Here is a 19316-nt window from a genome sequence, read left to right as displayed (position 1 = left end):
AGTGCGCGGTGGCGGCGGCGGCGGCGGTGCGGACAGCTGGCGCCGCGCAGTCCTGCTCCGCCGGGCGCACGGACGCACCGGCGAGCCGACGCTGGAGGCGCCGGGCGCAGGCGCTGGGCCGGCGGGCGACGAGCGGGAGGAAGAGCCGCGCGCAGCGAGTGGGCGCCCGCGGCCGCCAGGTCGGTGCGCGGGCGCGGAGGGGTCGAGGCGGGCGCGCGGCGAGGCCGGAGCGCGCGGCGGGCTCACGTCCCGAGCGGTGTCGGCGGCGGGGCCTGGCCGGGGCGCAGGCTTCCCGCTCTGGAAAGTTTGCCGCCGCCGCCGCCGCCGCCGCCGCCGCCGCCCTGGGAGGGCTCTGCCGAAGTCAGGGAGGGAAGGGGGAGGAAGGGAGGGACCGCGGCAGGGAGGAGGCGGCCGGCGCCAGGCTGCCCGGGAGCCCTGGGCGGCGGCGGCGGGCGGGGCGGCCGGGGTCGGGGAGCCGGGGGTCGGGGAGCCGGGGCGCAGGAGCCCATCCACCGCCGCTTCCGCCGCTGCGCGCCCCGGCTCCTCCGGGTAACGAGCTGCCTGCCTCCTCCCGCAGTGTCCCGAGGGGCGCCCTCCGCCCGCCGGTGCCAGTGCGGGGCCATGGGGGGCAGCACGCCCGCGCGCGCCGCCTGAGGACGTCTTCGCCCCCGCCCCCACGATGGGCGCCCCGGCTCGCGCCCTCGCGCTCTGCGTGGCGGTGGCGGTCGTGACCGGAGCCGCCTCGGGGCCCCCAGGCATGGAGCAGCGCGTCGTGCGGAGAGCCGCAGGTGAGGAAGGACCCGACGGGTACCGGGAACGGGCTCCTGGGCGGGCGCGGGCCGGAGGGTGAGCCCCGGGCTGGCCCTGCGGAACGCGGGGGATCTCGGCCCGAGCTGGCGCGGCGCTCTGTGGGGCTCCCGCCCCAGGGCGAGGCCGCGGCGGGGACCTGAACGGGACCGGGCGTCCGCAGCCACCGCTGCCCGCGGCTCCGCAGTGGGGCGCGGCCTGACCCCGAGCACTTCGGGAGGGCCCAGGGGCTGCGTGTCCACGATCCCCATTGTTGTTCTGTGGGTTCTCACCGACGGAAAGTTCCTATTGTTGGTGGCGCTGCCCCTACCCGCCTCCGTCCCAGCTGGCGGCTCCGACCCGGGAGCGAGAGCCCGCACTTTGGTGGGAGGGCGTGGGAGTGCCTCGGCCGGCCCCGCGGGCGCTGCCCCCCAGGGGCCTGCGTGAGGACGCGGCGTGGTCCCGTGGCCGCGCGCCCCGGCCCTGTGCGGGAAGGCGTGTGTCCCCCGCAGGGCGCGCGCCCAACGCCCGGCCGGGCTCCGGGCGGTGAGACGGTGGGTGTCCGAGGGGCGTGGAGCGGCGGACCCCAGCTGGCAGTCAAGGTCGGGTGGACGGCGGGGTCCGCGGGCCGAGCGCCGGGGAGGGGCGGGAGCGGTCCGTGCGCCAGGCCCCGCCCCGCACACGCGCCGCGCCCCTCGAGGTGCTGCGCGCGCGGTCCCCCGCCGAGCCCCGGGCGCCCCGGCACCGCCGCCCGCACACGCGCCAGCAGGGCTCGCCCCGGGCGCCCGGGACAGGGGCGGCCGCACAGAGGGAGGCCTTCCCCGGTGAGCTCACGCCCCGCCCGGGCGGGACCCGAACAGCCGCTCCTTTGTACCCCGCGCGACCACAGACCGCGCATTGATGGCGGCCGCGCCGGCCTCGCAGGGAGGTGTGAGCGCCGCGGAGGGCGCGCCGTGCCAGGGAGGCGGCGGCCGGGCGGCCGGAGGCAGATGGCGGCCCGCCCTCCCCGCGCCCCCGCGCCCCTCTCCGCGGCGGCGGCTGCGGCCTCCCGGAACAATGTCATTTTTTTATGAATGAAGTGGGGCCGGCGCTTGAATGTGTGTGTCATTCAGCGGCGTGACAGAGGCCGTCGCGAGGTCAGCGCGCGCTTTTAGCGCCGGCTCAGGCGGCCCCAGCTTCCAGGGGCGCAGAATAGGCGGTCGCGGGGAGAGCCCCGAATTAGCATTCGCATTCAGATAAAGATATTACTCCCTACGGCCGAGGAATGTCAACTAGCCCCGGGGAGGGGGCGGCAGGCGGGGCCCCAGACCCTCTCAGGGCCCCCCTCCGGCGTGCGGGGCCCGGCGCGTGGGGGGTGGGGGGGACCATCCTCCCGCTGGGAACTGCGGGCACCCTGTGGGGCCCGTCCTGGGGCAGGGCAGGAGGAGGGAGCTCTGGGCACAGGAGGAACCCCAGGGCGTGGGGCCTTTTTCCGCCAGACTGTAAGTGCCCTGGTCACCAAAGTGGAGCTCGTGAGACAGGGAGTGGGTTGAAGGATCAATAAATTTTAATCCAGTTCCTTAAGGAGATGGACCAGGCCATAAAAATACAAAGACCTGGTGAAATTTAGAAGTTCCAGCTGACACTTTCCCGGGGAAACAAATTAAAAAGCCAGAATTGGCTGTGGTCAAGGTGTGGAAGGTGTGGGCTCCTGGTATGACCTGGGCAGCCTTCATCTCCACCTGGGGCCATTCTTCTCTGTGAGGGGGAAGGGGGCACTCCCCCTGCAGCCTGACCCCACGCAGCCAAGAGGGGTTTCTTGGTTCAGGGCATTTCCCAGAAAAGTACTGGTTGCAACCTCCCCCACCTCTTCATCAGGGCTGGACTTTGAGCTCCACAGGCCTCTGGGTGGTTCATTAACCTGGCTGAGCCAGAAGCTGGACTTCTGGCCTCAGCCTCTGCCCCCAGGGCCTCAGGTCCTCCTTGGGGCCACTCTGGGGCATGTCTGTGCTGGGTTTCACAACCAAAACTAAAGGGGAACAGGAGCCCTTGAGGGAAACACTTAGCCAGGCAGACCTGAGTGACTTACAAGGGAGGGAGCAATGGGGATGTCTCTTTTGGGTGGGAGGGGAGCTCCCCAACTCCAGATCTGTTGGGGATCTCTTGTAGGTGCTTGCTCCACCTCCAAATCCCCCCTCCTGTTTTTTCTAACTTTGTTAGGAAACCCATCAAAGTTTCCAGGTGGGGAGGTGGGAAGGTCCAACCTTCCCCTTGACCTTGGGGTCTCTGAGATGACCTGTGTCTCTCAGGCTATTTTGTACATGCCTGGCAGCAGGTCCCCTGTTCTGGAGAGCAGTGGGAAGCTTCAAGCATCCTGCATAGAACCCTGTGTTCTTCATTCCACCCCAAAACCCACATCCCTTGGGGGCAGCCAGCTCCAAGGGTTCCTTTGACTCAGGTCTGAATTTGATGTTTGTTCCTTGGGGTCCTCCCCCAGGCCCTCTGGAGGGAGCGTTGTCCAGCCCGTGCACTTCCCATGCGATGGGGGAGCCTCTGCTCTAGTGGTTGGTCCTCCCTCCTGGGCAGGCTCGCTCTGGCCATGGCCTGGTGACATCATGGGTGATGGGTCAGGTCGCTCACCCCTGCTTGTCACGTACTCTGGCATGTTAACAGCCTGCGGTGGCCTCCTTGGCCTTCGGGTGGGATCTTTGCCCTGTGTCCTGGTGGGGGAAATTGAGGCACCAGGTACCTCTGGCAGAGTGGGGGGGGTGGTCTCTGTGACTGAGGGACATGCCTGTAAGCCCAGCTGGGCCTTTCCAGGACACAGTACCCCTGGGTCTGACTATGGCTGCCCTTGGCATGCGGCCCCTGCTGAATGAAGCTCAGCCCCCTGTGGGGTGCAAGTAGAGCAGGACTTCTGTTCTCCAGTGTGTGTGGGCCTCAGCACTTGTGCGGGTGCGGACAGGGCCCCTTTTTGTTGATCAAGAAAGACTCCTTTTGGGGGCTGCTATGGGATGGGGGCTGAGGAGCATGTGCCCCTGATACTCCCCAGGTGAGCCAGATGGTAGCTGTTTTAGCGCCCCCTTGTGCCCATCATTCTCTCTCCCCCTACCAGACCCCCCCCCCTTCCACCACTCAGTCCATGAATCAGACCTCCTGGAGGCGGAGACTCTGCTGCCAATCCGTGCCCTAGTCCAGGGGTCCCTGGCTTCTGCAACCTGGGCAGGTCAAGGATTGGGCCTCAGCTGAGTCCGCCCTCCCTCCTTCCGCCAGCAGATGGCTGGCCTAGGAGTTCCTCCATGTCTCCTCAATCCCACGCTGGACCAGGTTGAAGTGAGTACTGTGTGGATGGTTTGACCTGCTGACGCTGCCCAGACCAAACCGGAACCAACTGCTGTTGCCCTTGGGCCAGGGCCTGGGGCTGAGGCTGCCATGACCAGCCTGTTCTCAGCCTTCTGGGGGGCCTCAGTCAGTGCCCAGCACTGGGTGGTCCTCACAGGATACAGTGACCAGGACTGAGGGGGGTGCTGGAGGTCAGATCAAGAGTCCCCTGACTGTGGGGCCCGCAGGGATACAGTCTTGGAGGATACTTCAGAGACCCTTCTGGTGGGCATGCGGCCGGTGGGGCCGCCTGGAGTGGGTGGGCAGAAGTGGGACTGGCCGGGAAGCCAGGGGCTGCTGTGGCTAAAGTGGGCAGCTGCACCCTCGAATCTAGGCCACGCGTCGGCAGAATGACAAGTGACGGTGTAACTGACCCAGCTGAGTCTGGGGAAGGAGGCCTGGGCGCTGGGACCACCCACCCCTGTCCTGGGCCCCAAGCCCAGGCCGCCTGCCTGCACCAGGCATTGTCTGGCCCTGGCAGGAAGGCCTGGGGGTGATAGCCCGCCAGTGGTGTGTCCCTGGATCTCAGGCCTTGGCTCTTTGAGAGCGAGGCAGCCACTGGGCAGGGGGAGGGACCCAGGGGGCTGACCGGTGGACATATGCCCTTGGCAAAGATCCTCTACCTTAGCTTGGCATTTACACAGTAAGGTGGTGGGGGCAACTTACCCTGGCTTTGAGGGCTCCTGCTCTGACCTGCCCACTGCTGAGTCTGGATAATTTCCCACCCCTCCCAGCTTGTGTCCTTATCCATGAAGTGGTGGGAGGATCACAAGTTCCCTTAACCCACTTGCCTGTGAGACACCACTGGTCAGATGGCACCGTCCTATCTGTTTTTGTGACTTATTTCTTCCTCTGTGTTTAGCCTACTGCTGAGGTGTAGTTCACACACAAGATACTTGCTTCTGAGTCAGGGTACAGTGTTCCATGTCCCTAAGACCCTCACCCTGGGCTGACCCCCACAGTGCATTGGCTTTTGGTACCTGGCCCATGGCGAGTCCTGTTCTGGGAGGTTTGGCCACTGCTGCCTTCTTGTGTTGGGGAGGGTCTGTTCTACGGAGGGAACTGGTTTTGAAGCCAATATGAGGGATGGGGGGGCATTCAGTGGGCCCCTCCTGCTGGGTAAATCATGCTGTCCCCAACCTCATCCTTCATGCCTTGAGCCTCCATTTTAACCAGAGGTCTGTGAGGTACTGCCTGCCTGTTGCCTGATTTTGTGCAGCCTGTGAGCTCAGGGTGGATTTTGCATTTCTAAATGGTTGGAAAAAAACCAAAGGACAGTAATACTTAGTGACAGTTGGCAACGTGAATTTTCAAGGTCCATACATATAGCTTGTAGCCGTAGCCACCTACTTGTGCATCATCTACGTCAGCACTGGTTCTTGGGGCAGGGCTGCACGTAGCACCGCCTGGCCCTCTGCGGGACACTTGGCAGGACTGCAGGCCTTGGACGCGTTGGCCTTGCCCAGCACTGTGGGTCCTAGACGCTCCTGCTGCCTCCTCCTCAGTGTCCAAGCAGTGGGCATGCCATGGTGCCTCCTGGGGGGCGTGTGCAGGTGCTCAGTATTCCTGCTTTGGGGGCACCTGCCCTACGGTCTTCCATCTCCCCTACAGAGACCCCGGGACCTGAGCCTGGCCAGCAGGAGCCACTGGTCTTTGGCAGCGGGGACACTGTGGAGCTGACCTGCCCCTCACCTATAGACAGTCCCACAGGGCCCAGCATCTGGGTCAAGGATGGTGTGGGGCTGGTGCCCTCAGACCGCATCCTGGTGGGGCCTCGGCGGCTGCAGGTACTCAATGCCTCCCATGAGGATGCTGGGACCTACAGCTGCCGGCAGCGGCTCACCCAGCGCATCCTGTGCCATTTCAGCGTGCGTGTGACAGGTAAATGCCTGTGGGGGGGTCCACCCAGGGCAAGCCTGGGAGCAGATGCTGGACAGGTGCGGTCAAGGGGTCACCTCCTGCCCATTCCATGCTGCCTGCCTTTCAGATGCTCCATCCTCTGGAGATGACGAAGACGGGGAGGATGAGGCTGAGGACACAGGTGAGCCCAAGTTCCAGGCACATGGGGCTGGCCAGGGTTGGGGGACTGGCTTCCTAACCACCAAACCCTCTGTGCTGCAGGTATGAGGTCTCCTGCTCATCGAGCAGATAGGAGACCAAGGCCTGTGGCTATCTCCCCGGGATCACACCGAGTGTAGGGTCCCCTCAGGGCGCGGTGGCCCTGAGCTCTCTGGGCAGAAGCTAGGGGTTGGGGGACCTTGTACTGCAGGTGGGACAAGGAGGTGGGGGGTGGCTGCAGCGGGGGCAGGAGGGCCTTGTGGGTAAGGTGGTCCAGTCCAGGTGTGAGCATAGCTGCTGTGGGGTTGATGGACATGGGGTCAGAGGCATGTAAGGTGGGAGAAGAGGGTGGCTGTGGGCTCCAGGACAGCAGGTTTGGGCTTCTGATTGCTGTGAGGGGGATGCTACAGCATCTGCTGGTGCAGGCTGTGAGGGCGGGGTGAGGTGACAGCACTCAGGTGTTTAAAGCCCAGTACGGTGGCAGGGACGCTTTGCCTGTCATAGAGGGGCTGGTTATGGGAGGTGGGCCGTCTGTTTTTGGAGGAGCCAAGTTTGAGACGCCAAGAGATGTGAGATAGGGGCAGGGGTCCTGTGGGATCTGGTGGGCAAAGAGGTGAGGAGGAGCCAGCCAGGGAGGCAGAGCTGGGTGGGGATGTGGGTGAGGTGAGGAAGGGTCCCAGGAGAGGAGCCAGGTGTGGGGTGCTTAGGACAGCTCTGCCTTGGGTATGTGCCCCGCCAGGGGCGTGGAAGGGGAGCCTCGAGGTTTCATGCTTTTTCCCTATTTCCTCTGGCTGCCAGGAAGTTCAGAAGCCAAAGTCCAGGCCCAGTTGCTCTGTCCTCCCGACCACCCTGGCCACATGGGGCAGTGCTGGTACCCCCCCCCCCACCCCAACCCAATCCAGTGGGCTCAGGGGCCCCAAGGGCCAACGCCAGGGCTGCCCTCCACAGGCATTGTCAGGGGTGCTGAGTCACCATGGTCTCTGCCTCCAGAGGGCTCCCTGCCTGAGCCTCAGTGCCCTTCTTCACCAGATGGCTATGTTGAAGGCAACAGGGCAGGGGTGGGGGTGAGAGGGGTGTCTCTCCCCGGCCCTGGGGGATGCCCATCCAGCCTCCCATGACAAGAATGCACCCCTTACCCCAGCATTGGAGGATGGAAACCACTTAGGGTGGGGATGGGCTCAACCCTGAAAACCAGGAAAGGTCAGGGCCTCCCAGATGCCACATCTGAGCCTCGTTGCCGCGTCCCCTCCCGCTTCCATCAGGCCCTGTTGTGAGCTAGAGGGTGACTTGGGGTCTCATGAATCCTGGCAGGCACTGGCTACCTTTAAGACTCAGGGCTCTGTGGGTGGTTGGGTCTTACATCCTGGTAAACTGCTTCCAGAGCCTGGCATGCCCATCCCGCTGGGCTCTGTGCCCTAGGCTGACCTGGTTCCACTGCCAGTGGGGTCTCCATCAGTGGGCCTGCCCCAGATGGGCCTCCCCTGGGAGGTACCCTGGTATCTTGAAGGCTCCCGGGTCAGGGAGCCCTCTTGTCGGGAGTGGGTTCCTGGGGAGGCAGTCAGGGAGGGACCATGTGGCTTAGCCTTGAGAATTCCAGGAGGTGATTCTGGGACCATCGAGGCAGAGGGGATGCTGAGGCTGGAGAGGCAAGGGACAGGTGGGCCTCTGCTCCCCTCAGGGGGCTAGCTGCCATGTGCCCCTCTGCCAGCAGGGGCTCCGTACTGGACACGGCCTGAGCGGATGGACAAGAAGCTGCTGGCTGTGCCGGCCGCCAACACTGTGCGCTTCCGCTGCCCGGCCGCTGGCAACCCCACGCCGTCCATCTCGTGGCTGAAGAACGGCAAGGAGTTCCGAGGCGAGCATCGCATTGGTGGCATCAAGGTGGGCCTGGCGGTGGGTGGCGCTGGCCGGTGGGGGCCTCGGCCTGCTGTCCCCTCACCCGCGCGCCCGCCTGCAGCTGCGACATCAGCAGTGGAGCCTGGTCATGGAGAGCGTGGTGCCCTCGGACCGTGGGAACTACACATGCGTTGTGGAGAACAAGTTTGGCAGCATCCGGCAGACGTACACTCTGGACGTGCTGGGTGAGGCCCCAGAATGCGGGCAAGGGCTGGCGGCTGGGCAGAGCCAGGGGCAGCGCTGACCCCATCTGCCCCCCCAGAGCGCTCCCCGCACCGGCCCATCCTGCAGGCCGGGCTGCCGGCCAACCAGACGGCCGTGCTGGGCAGTGATGTGGAGTTCCACTGCAAGGTGTACAGCGACGCCCAGCCCCACATCCAGTGGCTCAAGCATGTGGAGGTGAACGGCAGCAAAGTGGGGCCCGACGGTACGCCCTACGTCACTGTGCTCAAGGTGGGTGGCACCCCTGGCTGGGCGCCGGCAGATGGGACCCAGGCCTCGCACCATCAGGGGAGAAGTGGTACAGGGAGGCCCGGCTCGGCTCAGCACTGGTGGTGTGGGGGAGGGGAGGTTGGAGCATGTGGCCCTGCTGTGAGTCCTCAGTTTCCCTGTCTGCTCTAAGGGTTGGCCTTAGCCCTGGAGGCAGGCCTACAGATGGTGCCCTAGGCCGGGCTCAAGCTCCAGGCCTGGGGCAGGCAGGTGGCACATTCTGGGCCTGAGGTGCTGTCAGCCACTCCTTGTGCCACCCTCACCCGGCACCGTCCGGGTGTGCAGAGCACGGCTTGCTGCCTGCCTGCCTCCCTCGGCCCTTGCTTGGGCCAGCAGGGCCTCAGCTTCGTTCCCACGGCCTGAGGGGCGGGGGCCACCCGAGCTGGGAAGGTTGCAACACTCTCAGCCCAAAGAGAAACATCTGTTGCTGGTGGGGGTGGGGAGCAGGCACTTGGGCTGAGGGCAGGAGTCCAGACCCGACTGGAGAGGCCATGGTGGCCTGGTCGGGTGAGATCTCGACATGCATGGGAACATGCTTACCGTGAGCCAGGCAGCAACATAGCAGGCCCATCCAGGACCCCAGAGGCAGGCAGGCTGCATGCCAGCCCAGGAGGGCCTCTTGGAGGGCTGCCTGCCAGGGCTGCACTCTGGGCTGTAGTGGGTGCACGTGGAGAAGGTGCCTCCTGTGGAACCATGGCCTGCCACTGGAAGGTGCTTCTGTTGTCTCCTCCAGGCAGCCTTCCTGCCTGGCATAGCCTAGCCACACCCCCTTCTCCATTCTCTGAGGGCCACCCTCGTGGCAGGGTCTGTACCAGGGCCTGCTCCTGCATGGCCACTCTGTGCCCGGCCGGGCTGCCAAGGGCGCGCCTAAGCCGGGTCTCTTGTCCCCGCAGTCCTGGATCAGTGAGAGTGTGGAGGCCGACGCACGCCTCCGCCTGGCCAATGTGTCCGAGCGTGACGGGGGCGAGTACCTCTGTCGAGCCTCCAATTTCATAGGCGTGGCTGAGAAGGCCTTTTGGCTGCGTGTTCACGGGCCCCAAGCAGGTAACAACTCTGTCCCATGCTGTCTGGCACGCCGAGCTCCAGCTCCGATGCCCTGGCCATGCGCCCACCTGCACGCCCCCATCCTGCTCGCTCCCCGCCCTGTGGCTCGCACTGCACTCCCGATGGAGCCACCTCTGCCATGCTGGTGTCTCTGGTCTCCACTGTGACCGCCTGCTTCCAGCCCCCGTGGCCTGTGCTGACCCTGCCTGCGCTCCCACACACACCCCCAGGACTTCAGCCCCAGTGGGGGCTGTACCTCTCTAGGCTTCTGCTTCTGCCCCTACCCCCGTGTGTGTGCGTGCGTGTTGGTGTGTGTGCACGCCGGTGTGCTGTGTATCTTTCTCTCTCCCTTTCCCGCCCCTGGCTCCGCTGCCTACTCACTTCCCATTGGTCTGTTTGTCCACCCATCAGTTCACCTATTCTCCTGCACCCCCCCAGCGTACACGCTAACCCTGCATGCTGCGTTTGCGCAGCCTGCTGCTGGCCGCACGCCTGGCGCTCACCTGGGACAGAGGATTCGCCGGTGGAGGGACTGGCTTCGGGCTCTGTGTGGACGCACAAGGCAGAGGACCCTTGGCGCCGTGGCCGTGGTCATGGCAGTGGTGGTGGTGGTGGCGGCGGCAGCGTTTTCTTTGCAGCCTGGCGGGATCGTCACCATGTGGACTCTGGCTGTGGTGCCCGTGGGAGGTGCTGGCGCTCGCCTATCGCGCTCTGTTCTCTCTTTATAGACGGCGGGCGCTAACACCACCGACAAGGAGCTAGAGGTTCTGTCCTTACGCAATGTCACCTTTGAGGACGCGGGGGAGTACACGTGTCTGGCGGGCAATTCTATCGGGTTTTCCCATCACTCTGCGTGGCTGGTGGTGCTGCCAGGTACTGGCTCCTGCTGGTGCTCGCTCTGTTCCTGTCCTCTTGGGGTCGCTGGCTTGGGACACTCCACGGCTGCCAGGGACAGGCAGGGGGCCCTGCAGCTCACGGCCACCTTGCTCCACAGAACTCGTGCGCCAGGCCCTGTGGCTGATATGGGAGCAAAGTTGACATGCAGTGTCTTGGCTCAGAGGGGCCTCCCTGGAGCCGCCCCACTCTCAGTCAGGTCCCCACAGCCTAGGTGGCAGCTCTGGTGTCTCCCTGGGTGGCGGGTGTGAATGCTGCTGGCTGTGCTGGGCTCCTTCTCTCTTGGGTGTCCCCCTCCTGACCCAGCATTTCTGACTGCAGGACCCTCAGTGAAGGGGGGCCACTGAGGCCGTGGCGTCCCCCCCCACCCCCATCCTGGCGTCTCAGTCCCTTTCCCCATGCCCACTGTGCCTCTGGTTCCGGCCCAGGGCAGCCCGTGGGGGCCCCTGTGTGGCTGGGCCAGGCCTGCAACACCCGTGTCTTTGCAGCCGAGGAGGAGCTGGTGGAGGCTGGTGAGGCTGGCAGCGTGTACGCAGGTGTCCTCAGCTACGGGGTGGGCTTCCTCCTCTTCATCCTGGTGGTGGCAGCTGTGACACTGTGCCGTCTGCGCACTCCCCCGAAGAAGGGCCTGGGCTCGCCTACCGTGCACAAGGTCTCCCGCTTTCCACTCAAGCGACAGGTAACAGAAAGTAGATACCAGGTTCCGAGCCGCCTGGCCTCCCGGACATCCCCACGGCCCAGGCTTCCAGGCTCCTGAGCTCAGGGATGCCCTGCGGTGTCTTAGGCCTGGGGCCTGCCCTGGGGTGCAGGTCTCTGTGGTGGCTGAGCCAGCCCAGCCCCTGTCTAAGCGGTCCCCACATGGAGCCTGGGTTATTTGTCTTCACCAAGTGACACCTGGGAGTTACCCTGGCCCACACAACCTAGCCAGCCCTGTCTACACGGGCAAAGCTGAAGCCTTGCTGTCCCCAGGGGCGCCCTGCCACCCCTACTCCTGCTGTGGTTTGGCCCCGTGGCACCAACCTGTCCCTGCCGACCCAAGCAGGTGTCCTTGGAGTCCAACTCGTCCATGAACTCTAACACGCCACTGGTGCGTATCGCCCGGCTGTCTTCTGGGGAGGGCCCTGCACTGGCCAACGTCTCTGAGCTGGAGCTGCCTGCTGACCCCAAGTGGGAGCTGTCCAGGGCCCGGTCAGTGTTGGTGATGTGACCATGTGTGCTGGGGCTGGGCCCTGATCTGGTGGGGGTCGGGGCACATGTGGAGTGTGGCCCTGTGGTAGGGGAGGAGGCACCACTCAGAAATATGATTGGGTTTAGATCAGAGGCAAGTAGGAATCTGCATGATGGGCAGTGTGATGACTGCTGGATGCAGGGTTGGAGCCAGATGCTCCTGAGGTGCGGGTCACCCCTTGCAGAGTGCTCTGTTGGAGGGCCCTGCAACAGAGTGAGGCTGGAGGGTCAGCGTCCTTCATCCTCATGAGCAAGGTTGTGGGGCAAGTATGGAGGGCTTCCTGGAAACAGCAGCAGTGGGCCTCAGAGACCACCCAGGACAGGGCCTCAAGCTGGTGGGAATACTCATTGCTTCTGTGTTTCTGCCACCAGGCTGACCCTAGGCAAGCCTCTTGGGGAAGGCTGCTTTGGCCAGGTGGTCATGGCAGAGGCCATCGGTATTGACAAGGACCGGGCTGCCAAGCCTGTCACTGTGGCTGTGAAGATGCTAAAAGGTGAGGAAGGGGAGGGATGTAACAAGGGGAGCTTGGGCAAGGGCTGGGGTGGTGGCACCTGACTCACTCTCCTTCCTGCACAGATGATGCCACGGACAAGGACCTCTCAGACCTGGTGTCTGAGATGGAGATGATGAAGATGATCGGCAGGCACAAGAACATCATCAATCTTCTGGGAGCCTGCACCCAGGGTGGTATGTGCTGCGGCTGGGTGGGCCACTGGTGCCGGCCGGTCCCGAGGGCAGGGGCCCTTGTCTCAGCCGCCTCTGCTCCCAGGACCCCTGTACGTGCTGGTGGAGTATGCAGCCAAGGGCAACCTGCGGGAATACCTGCGGGCAAGGAGGCCCCCGGGCATGGACTACTCCTTCGACACCTGCAAGCTGCCTGAGGAGCAGCTCACCTGCAAGGACCTGGTGTCCTGTGCCTATCAGGTGGCACGGGGCATGGAGTACCTGGCTTCCCAGAAGGTGAGCAGGAGGTGGGAGGAGGGTTGCTGGGTCCTTCAGCCTGCCAGGACCACTTGGGAGCTTCAGCCCTGCCCCCCGCCCTGCCCCCAGTGCATCCACAGGGACCTGGCAGCCCGTAACGTGCTGGTGACCGAGGACAATGTGATGAAGATTGCAGACTTCGGCCTGGCTCGGGACGTGCACAACCTCGACTATTACAAGAAGACCACCAACGTGAGCCTGGCTGGAGGAGGGGCAGTCTGGGGAAGGGGGGGGAGGGAGAAGCTGCCCCCCCGCCCCCCCGCCAGGGCACCTGGCCGTCAACATGCCCCCTCCCCATCCCAGGGCCGGCTGCCTGTGAAGTGGATGGCACCCGAGGCCCTGTTTGACCGAGTCTACACCCACCAGAGTGATGTGTATGTGGTCTCCCAGACCCGGGGTGGGGCCGGAGGGTGGGGAGCTGCAGGGATGCTGGACAGAGCTAGATGTGGCCTCTTGGGCTCTCTGCTCTCCATGGGGTCTGTTCAGGGCAGGCGGTCGGCTGGCAGGGTAGGCTGACGGTCCCATGCTCCCTGCCAGCTGGTCCTTTGGGGTGCTGCTCTGGGAGATCTTTACCCTGGGGGGCTCCCCATACCCTGGCATCCCAGTGGAGGAGCTCTTCAAGCTGCTGAAGGAGGGCCACCGCATGGACAAGCCAGCCAACTGCACACACGACCTGTGAGTGTACGCGCCCTGCAGTCCCCTTCTGAGCACTCGGCCCCACAGGTGGCGGCAGCCAGGGCCTGGCTGGGGCCAGGGTCATGGGAGGCAGTGTGGGCTGGGTGCAGGTGGGCACCAGGTGGAAGCCTCACCCCAGCATGATGCTCCCAGGTACATGATCATGCGGGAGTGCTGGCATGCCGTGCCTTCCCAGAGGCCCACGTTCAAGCAGCTAGTGGAGGATCTGGACCGCATCCTCACTGTGACGTCCACTGATGTGAGTGCAGGGCGGGGGCGGGGGGCCCAGGGGGTGCAGCGTCCCCTGGACTGTGCATTGGGGTACAGCACTGACCGCCACGCGCCCACAGGAGTATCTGGACCTGTCGGTGCCTTTTGAGCAGTACTCACCAGGCGGCCAGGACACTCCCAGCTCCAGCTCCTCGGGGGATGATTCCGTGTTTGCCCATGACCTGCTGCCTCCAGCCCCACCCGGCGGTGGGGGTCCTCGGACGTGAAGGGCCACCGGCCTGCAGGCTGAGCCCCCGTCAATGTGAGAGCAGACCTCAGCTCACTATGCTGCTGGTGGTGTGCTGTCAACCACTGGGGCCTCCTGGCCCAGGCTTGAGCCCTGGGCCAGCCTGATGGACAGACGACTTTCTGTCTGTGTGGGCACACATGTGTGTGGGTGTGTCTCGAGGCCCCGGCGCTGGAATCCCTGGAGCACCCGCCCTGCTGTACAATGACCTCCTGGCCACCTGTGCTGGCTGGCAGCACCAGGGGGACCGAATGTAGAATGTAAAGGGGCTCCTCCCTGGGGCCCCTTCCCCCAGGCTCCCCCATTCCCTCAGCTGCTGCCCCACATGGAGCCTCCAGTGTGGACCCAGGCCCCTCCCAGTGCCTGAGCTGAGCCTGCAGGGAACCCCCACGTGGCACACGTCCCTCCCAAGCGGCATCTTGTCCCCGGGGGTTGGGGTGAGCACCCCCACCCCAGCCTTCCCCACTTCCCACCCTGCTCCTTGGAGACTGAATTACGGGTACCCGAAGGCAGGAGCCTTTAACTTCTGAGAGGTTCATCCAGAGACGAGTGTACATTTATATAAATAGAAGCTGTGTATAGGACACACACATATATATATAAATATCTATATGGGAGAAGAGCTGGTGTCGCGGGCACGGGACCCCGGAGGGCCAGGGAGGCTTCCAGTGAGACTCAGTGCGGAGACGACACAAGAACCAGCAGAGGATGGAGGGCTTTTCTAGCACTGCGGTTTTGTTTTAAAAATTGTACCTGGACCTGTATATTTGTAAAGCTATTTATCAACCCCCAGACCCCCTATCCCTGTCCCCCCGCCATGTTTAGCCCACCGCATGCAGAGAAGTTTCAGTTTTAACTTATTAACAGCTGAGAAAGTCCAAGCTTCTGTTGGCAGGGTGGCCCCATTGGAGGGGCAGGTGCTGGGTGCGGCCAGCGTCACCCCAGACTTGAGCTTGGTCTCCAGTGCCCGCCAGGGTCCTGAATAGTTTGAGGTGATTCTAGCGAGGATATTCTATTTCCTTTGGCCTCCTTTTGCAGGGGAATTAGATTTCTATAGGGTTTTTCTTTAGGAGATTTATTTTTTTGGACTTCAAAGCAAGCCGGTATTTTCATACAAGTTCTAATTGCCGTGTGTTCCGGGTGGGGAGGCCATTTCCAGTGGGGGCCAGCCCTGTGCACCGGTTCAGATGTTATTAGATGTTACAAGTTTATATATATCTATATATATAATTTATTGAGTTTTTACAAGATGTATTTGCTGTAGATTTAACACTTCTTACGCAATGCTTCTAGACTTTTATAGCCCGGACTGCTACCTTTCAAAGCTTGGGAGAGAAAGCCGTGAATTCAGTCCTGTTCTTTTTTGTACTATTACTGACCCAAATTTGGATGGCTATTTTTTGCTCATCAGCTGGCCAGCTGGGCAGTGGTTCAGGGTGGTCTTTGTTCTCAGGGCCCCCCGCCTTATGGGGGCCAAAGGTGTCGACCCAAACTGGTAGCCGTACCTTCCAAAAAATAAACAGAGACAACTGGCTCACATCCCTGCTCTGTTGCTTTCCTGTTTCCTGTCCTGCTGGGACCCCAAGCAATTCACTGTCCTCACTGTCCACCCAGGGCAGGTTCTGTCATCAGCCCCCCCAACAACCCAGGAGAGAGGGCTCACCAGCTGCTACCAGAACCCACAGACTGGCTGCTCGGGTCACAGTCCCAGGTATCGCCTTGAATAGGACAAGTCCCAGGCAAAGCCAAGGTGAGGGTGAAGGTGGTCCAGTGTGTCCAGCTGCCAAGGGGTCCAACACGGCAGGGCAGGACCTCAGGGCCACAGGTGGTCTTCATTGCCTCAGTCCAAGGTCCTCAAGGGCAGGGAATGCTGGCAAGGGGGCATCCAGGGGTGGCTGTGAGAGCCTCATGGGATGCAGCAGCAAGTGGAGGGAGGAAGGGCCTGCCAAGCCCCCTGGCTGCCCCCAACTCATGAAGTCCAGGTGGGCTTTGGGGGTCCTGTGTGGGCACCTGCAGCTGCTTTTGAAGCTCCCCCTCCACACCCCACCTACTGGCATCTCTGGTCAGCTGGGGAGGAGAGGATTCTACCTGGGTGCCCCTCCTCCCCCCATGGAGCCACAGGTCAGCAAAGCCCTCACCTGGCCCTGGATTCAACTAGACTCAGGGAGGGCTCTTTCTGCTCCGGGGACCATAGTCCTCCTGGACGCTTCCGCTTCCCTTCCCCATCCCAGGCCTGGCATCCCCTCCTGGGTCTCCGGCAGTACCCCCTACACTCCACTGCTGCTTCGAGTGGATGCTACACTCTGACCCCCTCAGGTGGTTGGGGCACTGAGGACACAGTGACAGGATCTGGCCCCTCTGCTCTGGAGTTCTGGGCCTGAGGGAGTAGGGACACAGATCAGGGCCCCCACTCATGCCTCAGTGGTGGGGGGTAAGTCTGGGAAGGCTTCCTAAAGGAGGCAGCACTGCTCAGGCTAAGTGGTAAGGCTAGAGAGGATTCAGGGACCTGTGGCCATGCACAAACTTGGCCCAGGTCCTCTCCGGACCCCAGTGCTGCCCCAGCATCATCTGTCCCTCCCTCCTCTGGCCCAGCTCACCCCGTGTCAGGTTTGACCAGAGGGCGGCAGCTGGTTAACCAGACCCTGGTCTGGTGCACTTTGACTTGGCTTCTAACTGGCTCCCTCTATAGCTGTGTCACTCACTTCCCGGCGTCTGGGGCCTCCCTGGAAGGGGAAGCTGCTAGGGTCCTGGATCCGAGCCTGGTGCCTCTCAGTACCCTGACCCCACTTGGGGAAGCACCCCAGCACCCCCCCAGCCTGCAGGAGACCCCTTGTTTTGTGTCCCCAGCGCTCCAGGAGATGGAGGTGGAGGAGGGTGGGGGAGTGCCTGCGGCAGGGCCCCAGGCCGTCAGGGAGGTCGGCGGGGCGGGGGCGGGGGTGGGGCTGGGGGTGGTGGGAGCCCAGAAGGGGGCCCCCCCGCGGAGGGGGGCCTGGAGTGGAGCCCACTGGCGATGGGGCCTTGGGGTGGGTGGAGCTCGGCAGAGGGGGGCGGGAGATGGGGAGCTGAGTGGGGAGCCCGCGGGGAGGAGGTGTCCAGTGGGGGGGCGTGGTGGAGGGGTGGTGGGGCCTGGTCGGGAGACCCGGGAGGGGCGAATGGCCCTACAGGGGAGGCCGGGGGCCTGGTGGGGGGTGGGGTGCCGGGGCGGGTAAGCTTGGAGCGGGGGTGGCGGGGAGAGCGGGGGAGGAGGGGAGCCTGGCGCAGAGGAGCCCGGTGGGGAGTCCGGGTTGGGGAGCCCACGTGGGAGCAAGCGGGGGGGGGGGGGGGGGGGCGGTAGGAAACCCGGAGGCGGGCGGAGCGCGGGTCGGGGGCGCCCTCTAGTGTCGGCCAGCGTCCCCGCCGCGCCCCCGTCCTCGTCTGCGCGGCCCCGCGGGGCTCCAGGGGCGGGCTCGGGACCCGGGTCCAGGCATCCAGGGGAGAGGCCGGTTCCCCAGACGCCAGCGGAGACCCCGGGCGGGACGCGGGCGGACAGGGAAACAGGCCAGGGGGGCAGGTCGGGGCGCTGGACACGCAAGTAAGGGTAGCTCCGCCCTCCGCACTGCAGGAAGCCTCCCCGCCCTCGCCTGCTGGCCCCGCCTTTCCCGCGGCCCCGCCCCCCACCTGCTGGCCCCACCTTTCCCCGGGCCCCGCCCCCCACCTGCTGGCCCCGCCTTTCCCGCGGCCCCGCCCCCCCACCTGCTGACCCCACCTTTCCCCGGGCCCCGCCCCCACCCGCTGGCCCCACCTTTCCCGCGGCCCCGCCCCCACCCGCTGGCCCCGCCTTTTCCCGCGACCCGCCCCCCACCTGCTGGCTCTGCCTTTCCCCGCGGCCCCGCCCCGTCAGACCGCACCTGTCAGGCGGCACCTGTGGCCCTGCCCCTCACCTGTCTGCTCACCTCCTCCTGCAACCTGGGCTGGCAGTTTCCCGAGTGTTCTCTGGTCCCCAGGGCGGGTGGGTTCCGCCCCAGCCCCGGGACAGGCCTCAGCGGCGGCTCAGGGAGTGAGGCACCCACAGGCCTCCTGCCCTTGGAGGGTCGCGAGCTCCTTATTCCTGGACTCGCAGGCCCGGCCCTGTTCACCTTTCTTCCACGCTGCCTGGGTGGCTCACCTGGGCTGAGGGCCTCGAAACCCTTTCTGGCCCCCTGCAATCTTGTTCCTAATCTGCCAGCTGCCGCCCACCAACCTGTCCTGCTAGGCTGGACACCAACCATGCACCCCGCGTCCTTCCCCCCAGGCAGGTGGGCACACTCTTGGCTGCAGCTGTCAGTCTTCAGGGGGGATGGCCCCACACTAAGCACACTTGCAACCCGCTGGAGTGGAAGGGCTCCAATCGCCCCTACCACAGCTAACCAGTGTGTTTGTTTTTAAAGATTTTATCCATTCATTTGACAGAGCAAGCGAACTCCTGCTTGCAGGAGAGGGACTCCCCGCTGAGCAGAGAGCCTGCTGTGGGGCTCGATCCCAGGACCCCAGGACCCTGGGATCATGACCTGAGTGGAAGGCAGACACTGAACCCACCAAGTCCCCCAGTCACCCTTGCGCTGTTTTAAATGGAGACCTCATCTGTCTCTCCTTTGCCCAGACCTGCCTTTCTCTCCTCTTCCCAGAGCTTTCTGGGGGTGTAGCTGTGTCTTCTGGAAGGCTTTGCTTTCTGGAGATGCTGGTGCTCCTGACGGGTCACCAGACTTCGCTGGGTGGGCACGAGGGGCATATGCCCACAGCCCTCACACCCAGCTCCCTGCCTCCACGACCCCCAGCCCCCAGGGAATGGTGACGGGGACTCCCAAGCAGCACAGGTGGATTCCAGCGTTTCTGGGGGTCCACAAGCTGGAATTGCCGCTGAGGACATTCCATGGATGGACCCTCCTGGGATGACAGGGGAGCATCTTCGTCTTTCCTTCTAATGAGCTGCTTTCAGTCAGAAACTGGTGTGGTCATTTGCATGTGCTGGGGCAGACAAGTCTGAGTATCACCATAGGGGCCTGGATCTCTGCTGACAACCAATTCTCGGGGTTCCATCCTTGTTCTGATCAGGAGCACCTTCCCCTGGACTGCAGAGCCACCTCCTTAAACAGCCCCTGCTGCCACTCCCCCCCACTCCTCTCTGCCCTATCAGCCTCTCCAGAGCCCTGCTGCCTTACAGGCTTATGGAAGCCACTGACCCAGGGCCCAGGCCAGGGAAAGGCAAGGGCTGGGGCCCAGCAGCGCCCCCCCACCCCACGCATGTACCCATAGCAATAACCTCTCCCACGTGGTTCCAGAGCCGTGTCTCAGCTCTCAGGACCTATGGGGCAGAGGGGACAGTGGCCAAGGCTGGCCTCAGGAAGAGATGGGATGCTGGTGACAGTGGCC

At 64.0% G+C, this 19316-nt stretch overlaps 1 protein-coding gene across 10 annotated transcripts; it reads left to right on the top strand.

The window, feature by feature from the left end:
* Window positions 1-15467, top strand: FGFR3 (fibroblast growth factor receptor 3). Of its 10 annotated transcripts, none has more exons than XM_035714218.2 (18): window positions 1-179; window positions 578-788; window positions 5758-6027; window positions 6134-6187; window positions 7916-8085; window positions 8162-8285; window positions 8363-8553; window positions 10362-10506; window positions 11016-11206; window positions 11567-11715; window positions 12127-12248; window positions 12332-12442; window positions 12525-12715; window positions 12806-12928; window positions 13040-13110; window positions 13274-13411; window positions 13565-13670; window positions 13762-15467. In XM_035714218.2, the coding sequence occupies exons 2-18, from the start codon at window positions 680-682 to the stop codon at window positions 13906-13908; spliced, it is 2412 nt and encodes an 803-aa protein (XP_035570111.1). In that variant the 5' UTR covers window positions 1-179; window positions 578-679; the 3' UTR covers window positions 13909-15467. The 10 variants fall into 10 exon arrangements, with proteins under 10 accessions (XP_035570111.1, XP_035570109.1, XP_048964542.1 ...); XM_035714216.2 differs by lacking the exon at window positions 10362-10506 and adding an exon at window positions 9483-9633 and having other exon boundaries at window positions 11570-11715; XM_049108585.1 differs by lacking the exon at window positions 10362-10506 and adding an exon at window positions 9483-9633 and having other exon boundaries at window positions 11016-11213; window positions 11571-11715.
* The last annotated feature ends 3849 nt before the right edge of the window (window positions 15468-19316 follow it).

This window comes from Canis lupus, chromosome 3 (assembly GCF_003254725.2).
Source record: "Canis lupus dingo isolate Sandy chromosome 3, ASM325472v2, whole genome shotgun sequence".
NCBI lineage: Eukaryota > Metazoa > Chordata > Mammalia > Carnivora > Canidae > Canis > Canis lupus.
The sequence above is the reverse complement of the archived record's forward strand: the minus strand, read 5'-3'. Positions and strand labels throughout refer to the sequence as shown.

What these genes read in the sequence shown, in the direction of transcription:
- FGFR3 (XM_049108584.1), top strand. Translation starts at nt 680, where the DNA reads ATGGGCGCCCCGGCTCGCGCCCTCGCGCTCTGCGTGGCGGTGGCGGTC. An exon ending in TGTTCACGGGCCCCAAGCAG is followed by an intron (nt 9,634 to 11,015) that starts GTAACAACTCTG and finishes GTGTCTTTGCAG; the next exon opens with CCGAGGAGGAGCTGGTGGAG. An exon ending in AGTACCTGGCTTCCCAGAAG is followed by an intron (nt 12,716 to 12,805) that starts GTGAGCAGGAGG and finishes CCCTGCCCCCAG; the next exon opens with TGCATCCACAGGGACCTGGC.